The following is a 13638-nucleotide window of genomic DNA, read 5'->3' as shown; positions in this document are numbered from 1 at the left end:
TAATTTATTAATTTTTGAAGTAATTTTAAGAAAACAAATCATTTGAAATGTTTTACAAGATGTTACACAATGCTTTACATGTTGTTATTATTGTGCATTAAGATAAAATGCAGCAAAGGAAAATGAGAAAAAAACAAACAGTTAAATAAATACAAATAAATTAAAGTAGAAAGGGTGCATTTTAGAACTATTGGGCCCCATGGCTGGAATTGGCTGGCCCCCAAATCACTAAATCCCCCCCTGCCTATAAAGTAGCAATTCAATATTACATACTATATGTATTTATTACACTCATAACTGTTAAATAGATTCTACTGCTTACTAGTATTAAATGATTAGCTACTAACACCCATTCAATAATTAGTGCACATATTTATATTAAGTGAGTTTAACTACTTACATGAGGTACTTACATTGTACACTGAAAAAAAAAAATATTCAAAGGAGATTGCTTGGATTATTACACTTTTTTGAGGTATAAGTTGTAAACAATTTATTTGGACTAAATTTAAACAAGTCAGGTTGAACATTACTAAATTTAATTTGTTAATTTAATTTTAACCCATATTAATTGTTTGGAACAATTTTGCAAAAAAAAAAAAAAAAAAAAAAAACTTCAGTGTACTATGTACTTATTGTGTTCTTATTATGTTTCTTAACACTCAAGGTGCTATTGAGGTGCACTGTAAGAAAAAAAAAATCGTAAAAAAAAGGTCAAATGACTGGCAGCTACGGCTGCCAAACAAAAACCATAAAATTACGGTAAAATTTCTTTGTTGAAATAAAGTGCAAAAAATAATAAATCTACAGATATTTTCATTAAAATGTTTACAGAAAAACACTGTTATTTTAAAGACTTTTCCTAGATTATTACGATCAAATCCGTTCAATAAAGTTACACACTAAGAGTTTTACAAAGAAACACTGTTATTATATAGACTTTTCCTAGATTATTTTGATCAAACACCATCAATAAAGTGACTGCACTAAAAGTTCAAGAGATAACAATGTTATTTAAAAGAATTTTCCCTAAATCATTACGATTAAACACCTTTAATAAAATGCCAAGACATGCTCATGATCGTAATTTAACAGTTTTATTTTGGATCAAAAATTTTTGGAAAAAACAACAAACGAGATCAAACTGATTAAAATTCTCACAACTTTAAAATTACAGTTGTTAAATTTTATTGAATAGTGTTTATGTAAAACCATAGAGGTTTAAGTTATTTGGAATGATTCAGTTCCAAATCTTAAATGAAATGGAACTGTAATGTGAAGGGGACTTTGACAAAGGAGTGCAGATTCAAATGCAAGTTTGTTACACAGAGATGGTTAGGCAAACATGCAGTTTGCACAGGGGCAAACAGATGTAACATTATGCAGGGAATCCAGAGTCATGGTCAAATAACAGGCAAATGGTCAGTCCCGGCAGCAAACAATTAACAAACAAAGCAAGGCAAAGGAAGAGAACTGCATCATAATGTTCACAGTAACCGTATAACAAGACTAAGCAATTGGTTTATGCTGCTTTTAAAGCGCATGTAATCAGTTCATAACGATCCTCCGACTGTGTGTGTGCAATCAGCGGAATCCGGAACAGGTGCATGTGAGCGCTCTTATAGTGTGTAACTTTATTAAACAGATTTGACTGTAATAATCTAGGAAAAGTCTGTAAAATAACAGTGTTTTTCTGTAAACATTTTAATGAAAATATCTATTATTTTTTGCACTTTATTTCAACAAAGAAATTTTACCATAATTTTATGGTTTTTGCTTGGAAGCCATAGCTGCCAGTCATTTGACCTTTTTTTTTTTTTTTTGTTTTTACAGAGCAAGTAATTACAATTTATTACTTTAATTTTACGTAATTTTAAATGTACTTCAAAAAAAAAAAAAACAGGAAAAAACACTGTAAATAATATGGCAATTTTATTGTATAAAACAGACAAACTGCTGTAATTTGTCATTAATTATATAGTACATAAAATAACAGTCAAGCTGTTAATTTACAGATATTGTTTGTAATTTTTACGGATTTTTGAATATAATTTAAAATAACAGAAAAAATACTGTATAAATAATACTGTAATTTCCCTGTATAAAAAAAACAAAAATGTCAGTAATTTTTCTTTAATAATAAAGTACCTAAAATGAAAGTCAAACTGTTAATTTAGAGAGATTGTTAGTCATTTAACTAAGTTCTACATATAATTTTAAATGACAAAAAATTACTGTATCAAATTTAGGGATATTTTCTGAAAAATTTGTTTTTTTTTTACAGTGCATGATTGCAATATACCTAGCAATTAATTTACATGTAAGTACATTGTTTTTAAGGCCACTTAATATAACCCTTTGACTGCCCGCTCTACCAAATTGTTAACCATGTTTTTACAGTTTTAATAAATGACTGTTAAAGTTTCAATTGATGGTTTACACACACAGCATTGTTTATTTATAAAAAAAACAAAACAAAAAAATCAAACTAACATAATCCTGTTGCACTGCTACACTTGACTTTGGTTTTATTGTAAAAAAAATAAACAAGAAGACACGTTTAATGAGAATCTGACATATTTTTTCATGTCATACTTCAAAAAATAAAGATGGTTTAGTATTCAAAAATGTTTTATTTTAAATATTTTTAAAAATAAGTTGGTTTTACAATTCATATTTTCATATGTTTCATGGTACATGTATTGAGCCAGGTACTTTTACCATAAACTGACATATCAACCATTTAACAGAGGCTGATACTTTAGTAATTATGGGATGTGTTGAAAAAAAATGCATTGAGTGTGTTAACTAGCGACATTAAAAGTTAAGAAATGCAATCCAAATTTTTTTTCTTGGTGGGGTAGTATAGGTGGGACTCTTATCTGATATATGATTTGTATTTTAGAAGATGATTTAGTACAATTTTTTTTTTTTACTGTGGTGACCCCAGATTAATAAAGGGACTAAGCCGAAAAGAAAATGAATGAATAAATGAAGGAAAGATTGAATGAATGAATGAATGAAAGAATAACTGAGTCATAATCAGTCTGCACACACACACACACACACACACACGCACACACACACGCACACGCACACGCACACACACACACTATTGTTTTGGGTGAGACTCTGACAAATTCAGAATTATAGAAAATGTTGAACACAGGCTGTTAAATACTTCAGCAATTTTGCCTGATTAGCGGATTTAAGCATTATTTTCTGGGATTTGTGCGCAATTAAACCTGATTTCGACTTTTACAATACTTTTTACTCACTCATCTTGAAATGAAAATTACTTGTTTTGCATTTAAATTTGTTCTATCTTATCAGAAGTAAAACTAAATTTGTGCTTTAGTAAAAGTATTGCTATAATATAATTTTCTCAAGTTCAAATAGTGTAATATGACCCTAAGTTACTACACTCTTTTGCTATTTGTTTCTTTTATACCCAAATGAAAGAATGCAACAGTACTTTGCAGTAAATTCAATATTGTTTATGAGCCAAAGTAACGTTTATTATACTGTACAATGTATATTATAGCATAAACAACACTTTGTTAATGAATATAAGGGAGTAATACCTAGTGAACTGACAAACTGTAATAAATAATTGTAAAGTTGCTTTATCTTTTAAATACAGTAAGCTCTGGTGTATTGTAGTGTATTATATATTCATATATAATAATTATATAATAGTGTAATATATAATATATATATAGTAAACTTAGAACAGGTGTGCACGGTGGTGCAGTGGGTATCACGTTCGCCTCACAGCAAAAAGGTCACTGGTTCGAGCTTTGGCTGGGTCAGTAGGTGTTTCTTTGTGGAGTTTGCATGTTCTCCCCGTGTTGGTGTGGGTTTTCTCCGGGTGCTCCGGTTTCCCCCACAGTCCAAAGATATGCACTATAGGTGAATTAGGTAAGCTAAATCATCCATAGTGTATGAGTGTGAATGAGTGTGTATGGATGTTTCCCAGTGATGGGTTGCAGCTGGAAGGGCATCGGCTGTGTAGAACAGATGCTGAATAAGTTGGCGGTTTATTCCCCTGTGTAGCGATCCCACATTGATAAAGAGACTAAGCAAAAAAGAAAATGAATAAATGAATGAAACCTATAGGTTTATTGGTTTGTATTATAGTTGTATTACCAAAGCAAATACAGAAGTACCTAACACATTATTTCTAAAAGGACTTCACTATAGTTCAAAAAGTAAAATACTATAAATTACTACTATAGTATTTTAATGAGCCGGATGGTGCTTATTTCTGAAATGAGAGTAAAAAAACAAAAAAAATGCACAACATTAATAGAAATAACTAATATGGAGAAAGGCATGCAGACATTAGCTGATTATGTTGACACATAATTACTTAATATGTCATTTATTTTATATTTCCTTTGAGCTCTCTTGAGAATTTTCATGAAAATTATGTTTTCATAATGCAATGCTAATTGCAAATTGTCATCACAGTATTTAACTCTGTACGAATTTTATAATTATTAGTCTTCATAAATGGTCATATTTTGATGCTATGAAAAACAGATAAACCAGCCAGCCCTGTTTCCAAGAGCACTTATGCTTTAGAAGTCATTTTGAAAAGTAAGTCAATGCCGTGACATCAGGAGCTGCCAAAATCATCATGCAAAATCAGAATATAAGCACAAAGATTTGTTTGCATTTAATCAAACATTGAAACTTTAGTACATTTTTATATGCTCTTTAGTGAATGTACCTTTTTAACAACCCCAAGTATCCTTTTCTCTCTTTATTTAAGTGAATGAATATAAAATAAACTTTTTGACAAAGCTAAGCAATACCATAAAACTATACCCTCATAAAGTTAGTTTTATTTACAACTACTAAAAACTAAAAAATTTCATTTTTTGATAAGTGACATTTTTTAATACACAAATAAATGCAGTTCTGTAACAAATGCCATACATTAAAGTATTTTTTATCTACAGTTATTGAACATATGACACAAAAAAGCACACAGAATGAGGATTATTTTTCAGGTACAATCAATTAAAAATCAGTTGCCATTTTTTTCTGAAAAAGCCCAGAGTCTGCTTTCAAAAACGATCAATGTACTGCACATTAACTTTTGCACATATTTACAAATGAACTTGTATTTCTCATGCTTTTCAGGAGATAAAGAATAAAGACAAAACAAGTTAAAAAAAAGGATGGTCGATAAAAACCATGTGATTAATAACCGGCTTTTACTTGAATGAAACTCTGGCTTGCTTCTTTAGGAGGACAGTTTCCTAAAAAAGAAAATAAACAAACTTTAGAAATTCAGTGAGAAGTTTGTTGAAATTACAACAGCGCTAATCAATAAACAAGCATTCAAATGTTTGTGATCTCAATTTGAAGGAACAGATCACCCTAAAATTAAAGATTTCTCACCATTTACTCACATTCAAGTTCTAAACATTTTTGCTTTCTTGTTAAACACAAAACACTGTATGAACAAAAAGTATATATATATATATATATATATATATATATATATATATATATATATATATATATATATATATATATATATATATATATATATATATATATATATATACATTGTAATTGGTTCAGATAAAAGTAAAACAAATAGCCTTGGCTGGTTTACTGGCAGTTGGTGGAGTCAGTATGGACTCTTTGGAGAATCCAAGAGCTGTTGCATACGCTCTGAACTTCTCCATCAAATCAGCCTTCAGCTTCTTAGCACGACCTAAAATCATATTAAAGACAGAGCAAAGTCAGAAGTACACTTGAGTTTACTATAAAACAGTTCAGAAACACACCTAAATGTACTAAAAAACACAGTTCAGAAATATGCTTAAGTTTACTACAACCCCAAATCAGAAAAAGTTTTGATGAAAACGCAACAAAAAAAAAGAAAAAAAAAGGAAGAAGTGATTTCTAAAGTTACTTTGACTTCTATTTCATTGCACACAATAAAACAGTACATTTGTTTCTCATGATTTTCTTTCTAAATGAACACATGTTCCAATTTCCAACACATTTTAAATAAAGTTAAACAGTAAAACATTTACCACTTTGTAACGCTGTCACCCCTTTTCACAACACTCATTTAGGGACTGAAGACACCAAGTGATGAAGTGTTTCAGGTGTAAATTTTTTCCCATTCTTCCTTCTTGAGGTGGGCAACAGTACGGGGTTTTTGTTGTCACATTTTGTGCTTCAAAATGCGCCAGACATTCTCTATCGGAGACAGTTCAGGACTGCAGGTAGGCCAGTCAAGTACCTGTATCCGCAGCCAGGACTCTATAATGTGTGCAGAATGCGGTTTTGCATTGTCTTGTTGACATATTCATGGGCATTCCTGAAAAGGCAGCATACTGTGCACAAAAATCTCTATGTACTTTTCAGCATTAACAGTGTCATCCCGAAAGTGCAAATTACCTTTGTGCAAATTACCAAGGGCACTGAAACAAACCCAAATAGCATGACAGACCCTGGCTTTTAGACTTGTTGCGGGTGAAAGTCTGGATGATCATTTTCTTCTTTTGCCCAGTGTTCACAGAGCATCAATTTCTCCCCCCAAAAAACTGAAATACTGATTCATCTGACCACAGTATGCTTCCACTGTTTGATGGTCCATCCCTCATGCCTTTGAGCCCAGATAATTTAATGCTGCTTCTGGACACTGTTAACATAGGGCTTCTTTTTGGCACAATACATTTTACACTGGCATTTGTGGATGTAGCTATATATTGTGGTACATGACAAAGGTTTGCCAAAAATAGTCCTTAGCACATGTGGTGAAATCGCTTATATTATAGATAAATGAGGATGCAATGCCACCTGAGGGATCGGAGATCCTGATAGTTCAGCTTAGGCTTGCACCCTTGTCCTTTGCAAACTGAAATTCCTCCAGATTCCTTGAATCTATTAATGATGTTATACGGTGTTGGTGAAATATCCAAGTGCCTTCCTATCTTTCTTTGAGGAGCATTCTTTTTAAAATTTCTCATTTTCTCATGTAGTTGTTGGGAAATCGGCAATCCTCACCCATCTTTGCTCCTAAAGGACTAGGCCTTTCTTGGATGCTGTTTTTGTACAAAAACATACATACAATCACATGTTGACATCACCTGTTTCAAATCACATCATTATTTAACCAATTAACCTAATTACTAGCCCTAAAACTGCTCCGGTTCAGTTTTGCAGGTCTGAATGACAGGATAGAATGTATATTTATAAATGAAATGAAGTTGACCGGACAAAATATTTAATATGTTTTGTTCATATTGTCTGCAATGAAATACAAGCCAAATTAAATTTGAAAATCGCTACTTTCTTTTTTGTCATACTGTCCCAACTTTTTCTGATTTAGGGTTGTGTAAAACACAGTTCAGAAATACACCCAAGGCTACTGTAGAACAGTTCATTAATACACTTGAGTACACTTCACATGAGTTCAAGAGATAAGTTAAAAATGCTGATTCATCCAATAATGAAACAAGTAAAGATTTATTGAGTGAGCCACTAAATCATTGATGTAAAGTGTGATGCTCCATAGTGGTGCACCATGGTATTTATTACAGTCTCACCATAAAGGGACACTTGTGTGTATTCCTTGTTCATCTTCTTGTGTTTGACGACCATGGCATATTCACTGTAGTTTGTCTCCACCACAGTAACATCTTTCATCCTTCTATGACCTTCAAATTACAACAGAAACTAAACTGTATTGTTCTGTTTTCATGCGTATTTGTGTTACAATGTCTCATATGTTCTGTGGACTCACGAGTGCTGTAGTAGTTAAATACGCCGGACACAGACGTCTTCTCATAAATGTAGATCTTTTGCTTACAACCAGACGAACTGCATAAAATAACACAAATGAAATAATCATTATCATCATATAATATCAGAATATAATATTTTATAACGTATACTACGTGAATGACAAATGCATGATTCTGATTGGCTGATTAACATTCTAATGTGCGTATAAAATAAATGCACAGCCACGTGGTTCATTTCAGTTCCATATCATTACACTGAATAATTTAGTTTATTTTTTGACAGCACCCCCCCCCCCCAAAAAAAAATAAAAATAAATAAATAAATCAAAAATAAAAAACAAAAGGCTATTGCTAAGATGTGTGAGAAACTAGTATAGTATGGTATGAGGATAAGAACCTGAGCAATGTTTTGAAATGGAACATCTAAACAAAATGTTTACATCAAAATATGAGAATTAGACTGATGCGCAAAACGGGAACATCACATAACATAAAACATTTGCAAGGAACAAAATCGTCACTTCCTGATAAATTGCCATGTTATATATATATATATATATATATATATATATATATATATATATATATATAAAGGGTAACTCTTTGGTTTGTCACAATTCACGGTATTTACAAACCATTAGCTACTAGCTTAAAAAACTATTACTTAGCAATTTATTAATAAAAAGGTAGAAGTTGGGTGTAGGTTATTGGTAGGATTATTAATGCAAATCATACTTTATAACCACTAATGAACTGTTAAAATCCTAATAATCTTCAGTTATTAATAGTTCATAGCATGAATTGTGACCTAAGCTAAAGTGTTACCGAAAATGAAGTCTGCTGTTTACCGAAAATGAAGTCACTGTTGACCTTTATTCATATATTATAAATGACTTGCACCCTAAATGACCTTTCCACCACCTCGGGTATGGATTTTTTCCGAATAATTCAACAGCCATGTCAATTATTCTTTACATAATGTAATATAATACAATATGATGGCTAATAAAACACAAACTATGAGGTACGAGGGTGGAATTGATAGAAAACACTCCTAAATGTGAATGAGTCTTGCTCACGTTAAACTCCACATGGTCATGTTGACGTTCCCGTTGTCCTGTGGCTCCACTGTGCCCATAGAGATGGTGACTTTGCTTCTGTGTGGCACAAAACCTGGAGAATCGTAGGCCAGACCGATCCGATACCACCTCCCTGCAAACTGAACAAACACATCACAGCTTACTGCACACCGATGTCACATCTCAAGACTATGTTTGACAAGAATGTTTTGGATGACAATGTCCAAACAGTATCAGATAAAGAAGCTGGTTATGTTCTGTTCTCCTTATTCACGAGTCCTTTTATGCTTTTTTATACATACAGCTTCATTTAGAGCATAACTTTGTTGCTTGAGAATTAAAAATATCTTCAGTGTTACACAACACAGTCACTTCAAGGCTTTTGGTTGTTGGTGTCACTGCAAAACAACAGTTTTTGTCCCATTTGCCACAAGTAGATGAGCATGTCCACACGTACATGGGTATTTTTTACAAACTTTCCTTTAAAAATAATCTCAGTCCACATGCCTAACAGGTGGCGTTAATCACACATTGATGCTGGGTCCACACCAAATGGGGTGTTAAGTATTTGCACGAGTAAATAGCATATAGAGTAGGTTAATGCAATTGTGAGAACAGAGAGGGGATTACCGTCCCGTGTGCGAATGACCCGAAATATGTGACGAATGTGTGGAAGTTTGCTCCAATTGCATCTTTCCACATTTGGTGCATTGCTATCCATGTGTGCTGTGTTTACCTGACATGCTTGATGAGTGGGTTGGGAGATCAGGCTCATTTGCATTTAAAGGCACAGGTGCTAAAACAGCTAAGATTCCATCTGACTCAAACAAATCAACATTTTATATGTGGTCTTATGGATATTTTGAGCTGAATCTTCACTGACACATTCTGCAGATACTGTACCATAGACTTATTGTACATCTCGTAAAAAGGGTATAGGGGCCCTTTAATTAAGCCCAAAGTATATTAGTTTATGTAGAAAAGGCACAAGGTCCAGAAATTTTCAATGGATAATTTTCATTTTGTAGTTCCATGTTATTGGGCTTAAATAAATAAATATCTCATCTCATCTCATTTTCGTCTGCTTCTCTCGGGCCGGGTCAGGGGGGCAGCGGTCTTAGGAGAGAACCCCAGACTTCCCTCTCCCCAAACACTTCCTCCAGCTCCTCTGGGGAGATCCCGAGGTGTTCCCAGGCCAGCCAAGAGACATAGTCCCTCCTGTGTGTCTTGGGTCTTTCTCGAGGCCTCCTCCTGGTGGCATGCCTGAAAAACTTCTCTAGGTAGGCGTCCAGGAGGCATCTGAAACAGATGCCTGAGCCATTTTAGCGGACTTCTCTCGATGTGGAGGAACAACGGCTCTACTCCAAGCTCCTCCCAGGTGACAGAGCTCCTCACCCTATCTATAAGGGTGTTCCCTGCCACCCTGCGAAGAAAACTAATCTTGGCTGCTTGTATTCAAGATCTTGTCCTTTTGGTCATGACCCAAATCTCATGACCATAGGTGAGAGTAGGAACATAAATTGACTGGTAAATCAAGAGCTTTGCCTTTCGACTCAGCTGCTTCTTTACCACAACGGACTGATACATTGACAGGCCCACCACCTGCAGGGGGAGCCATAAGGGGCCAGTGCATTGTGGAAAGGGTGGTGGTGGAATGTTATGACCACGACAACCCAATCGTCGGGCACAGAAACAAAAAAATCTATATAAATAAACTGAAATAGCAAGATATCTACAAATTCTAAACTTTACTATAAAATACAATTAAACAACACATACCTTCTAGTCAATATAAAAGTTTTACAACTATTCCAACCAAGATATTTTTGTTCTTCCAACAATAAATTGAATTTAATTTTGGATAAATTAAATATTAAATTCATTGTTTTCCCATGCAGGATTTTAGATTAAACATAGTAGTAGACATCCGTGATGTCACTGTTTTCACAAATGTCCTTTTTTGTAGTTCATGCAGAGTCAATAACGATATGCTGTAATTTTAAAAAATGCACTTTGAAATGCCTTTTCAACAGTTTTTTTTCATATCAATATTTAGTTGTTTAATTATCCCCCTAGTTTTATATCTGTTTTTGAATCCAACGTGTGCTCATAAAACAAACAGCATATCAGGCTCTAAAATACATCTACATTTTCTGTTTACATGAAAAAATATATACATGAAAGTTCCTGAACTAACCAAAGTACAAACTGTGAATGCTCTGCTACCTCCTTTAAAGTGGTTGGGGAGAAGTAGCCCATTAGCCTATTTTTAGACACATACTATGAATTTTACTATTTTAGAAAGGGCATAACAAGACCCCTTTATAAAATGTCTCAATATCCAGAAATCAGGCGTTTCTTGTTGCAACACTGAATGAGTGACCCTTGGCCTGAGCTCTGTTTGTTGGCTCTGTCTCTACTGTTAATGTAATCTCTGATGTCGTTCCCTCAAGCTGCTATCTAGTCCATTACTACACTGTAAAAATATCTGTTATATTTTGTTTGTATTTTGTAATTCACAAGTGTTGTCCATTTATTAACGATTTTAAATTACATTATGGGACCTTAATCTCTGCAATGTCGAATTTTGATGCTAAAAATTCTAATTCTTGAGTTATTGGACTATAATGACAAAAAATAATAAATAAATTGCAACTGAACTGTTCAATTATAGAGAAATAAGTTAGTAAACAGAAAACGTACAGGACGTTTATTACTACATACATACAACACCAACACTGACAATATATAACTGTAATTTTAATCTTTTCGAGATTAAAAGTTGTCAGAATAAAGATCAAGGTCCCATAATGCAATTCAAAAGTATAATTAGTCAAGGAAAAATAACAAATATAAACATTGAGTCCCCAAAATAACTATGGATATTTTTTACATAGTATAATCTCAACGCAAACTAACAGTGTGTCAATGTTAGTGTTGAAATCACAAACATCTTTAACATCTAACTAATGTCATATAAAACACCATTCAGCTTTTAGTTTAAAGGGACAGTTCACACAAACATGAAACTGTACTAAACATTTATTCACATCAAGTGGTTTATTTTCTTCCTGTTGAAAAAGTAGGAAGATATTTAAAAAAAATTAGGAAACAGTAACTTAACAGTTTCCAACATTCTTCAAAATATCTTCTTTTGCGTTCAACAGATGACAGAAATAGTTTTAGTAAACGCTGACAGATCTTTGACTTTGGGAAAACTACTTCTTATAATCAGACAAAATATATACTCACTTTTCAAACTACATGTGTTTTTACTACCAGTCTTATAAATAAAAACATCTGAAGATCTTTTTATAAAGCTGTAGTCTCCAAAATACTGTTCTTACCCTCTGAAGATCAAAGTTTTTCTGCGGTTGGACATTGGCATGGACTTCTTTCAGAATCATCAGCAAAAAGATGGTGACCTTCATAGTTACGTTGTAGAGACCAACACAGCCAGGGATTGTGGACTACTCAGGGTCTGCCAGCCACGTCGACTCCGCCTCCTTAGCAATCCAGCCAATCGCCTGCAAGAACACATCTAACAGAGAGACCATTCAAGGTACTAAAACTCATCACAATTTCCAGCTCAGTTTCTTGCTTGTCCACAACATTATGTTTGATTCAAGATGCAGTAAAGAGGAATGAAGATCCGAGAAATCAAAGATTTTTATTTATTTTTTTATTAATATTGATTCATGGATACCATTGTTTTGAAAGAGCATGATTTACAGCTAGTCTTTCATACAAGAGGACTTCAGTGTGACGCGGCACACCTCACACACCTCCTCTACATAAACACACACAAGTACACGCACGCACACACACACACACACACACACACACACCCTTCTCTCATCTACCCCTGCATGTTGTTCCTGAGTACCGAACAGAAATAGACAAAACAAGAACTGCATTAATGATCAATCTTTTATGGAAGCTTGTTTACACCATGGATTAATAATAATAATAATAATACAGTTGACTGTGATATTTGAAATCTTAAAGCTTTGATTATTTTCTTGTAATTACACATTTTATCCTGCAAATTTGAGCAAAATGTGAGATATGAGCTCAGGGATATACAGATTGTAAGATATAAACAGATTTTTTTTCAGTTTATATTTCTTAATTATGACTTTTTTCCTCACAACTGGGATTATCCCGTCTTTAAAATTTCCCCCCAGAAATGGCAAATTTATATCCTCATCATTTCAAGTGATGATTAGCAAGCTTATATCTCACATTTGCAGGTAAAATGTCAAACTGAGATCGTTTTTGCCTCAGAAATGCAAATGTAAATGTCAAAAATGTGAGAACTGAACTCATCAGAGCAAAATAAAAACAAAAAAATCTACATTTATATCTACAAAATTGACTTTTTCCTGTATTTTTAAAAACTTCAAATAAAATCTGATTTATATATACTGATCAAAAAATAAATAAATAAAATAAAGAGAACACTTGGAGTTACATTGTGTTGTTTAAGTGGTCCCTTTATTATTATTTTTTGAGCAGTTTGTATAATTTTAGATTTCAGATATATATATATATATATATATATATATATATATATATATATATATATATATATATATATATATATATATATATATATAATATTATTTTGTATATAAAGTTGAAGTTAGAATAAAAGAAATTTAAAACTTTTTAAAAACCATTTTAAGGTCAAAATTATTAGCCCCTTTAATTTTTTTCAATAGTCTACAGAACAAACAATCGTTATACATTAACTTGCCTAATTACACTAACCTGTCTAG

At 32.8% G+C, this 13638-nt stretch overlaps 1 protein-coding gene across 1 annotated transcript; it reads right to left on the bottom strand.

Moving 5' to 3' along the window:
* Positions 1-5051: 5051 nt before the first annotated feature.
* ptgdsa (prostaglandin D2 synthase a) lies at positions 5052-12396 on the bottom strand. Its single transcript, NM_001199991.1, has 6 exons — positions 12205-12396; positions 8858-8997; positions 7778-7854; positions 7581-7691; positions 5633-5734; positions 5052-5270 (listed from the first exon to the last, which is right to left on the bottom strand). Exons 1-6 carry the CDS (start codon positions 12286-12288, stop codon positions 5212-5214), a joined length of 573 nt encoding a protein of 190 aa, NP_001186920.1. The 5' UTR covers positions 12289-12396; the 3' UTR covers positions 5052-5211.
* Positions 12397-13638: the final 1242 nt, after the last annotated feature.

The sequence above is a fragment of the Danio rerio genome, chromosome 10 (assembly GCF_052040795.2).
Source record: "Danio rerio strain M-AB ecotype USA chromosome 10, GRCz13ab, whole genome shotgun sequence".
Taxonomy (NCBI): Eukaryota; Metazoa; Chordata; class Actinopteri; order Cypriniformes; family Danionidae; genus Danio; species Danio rerio.
The sequence above is the reverse complement of the archived record's forward strand: the minus strand, read 5'-3'. Positions and strand labels throughout refer to the sequence as shown.

What these genes read in the sequence shown, in the direction of transcription:
- ptgdsa (NM_001199991.1), bottom strand. Translation starts at nt 12,288, where the DNA reads ATGAAGGTCACCATCTTTTTGCTGATGATTCTGAAAGAAGTCCATGCC. An exon ending in CACACAAGTGTCCCTTTATG is followed by an intron (nt 5,735 to 7,580) that starts GTGAGACTGTAA and finishes ATATGATTTTAG; the next exon opens with GTCGTGCTAAGAAGCTGAAG. An exon ending in ACTGACTCCACCAACTGCCA is followed by an intron (nt 5,271 to 5,632) that starts GTAAACCAGCCA and finishes TTTCTTTTTTAG; the next exon opens with GAAACTGTCCTCCTAAAGAA.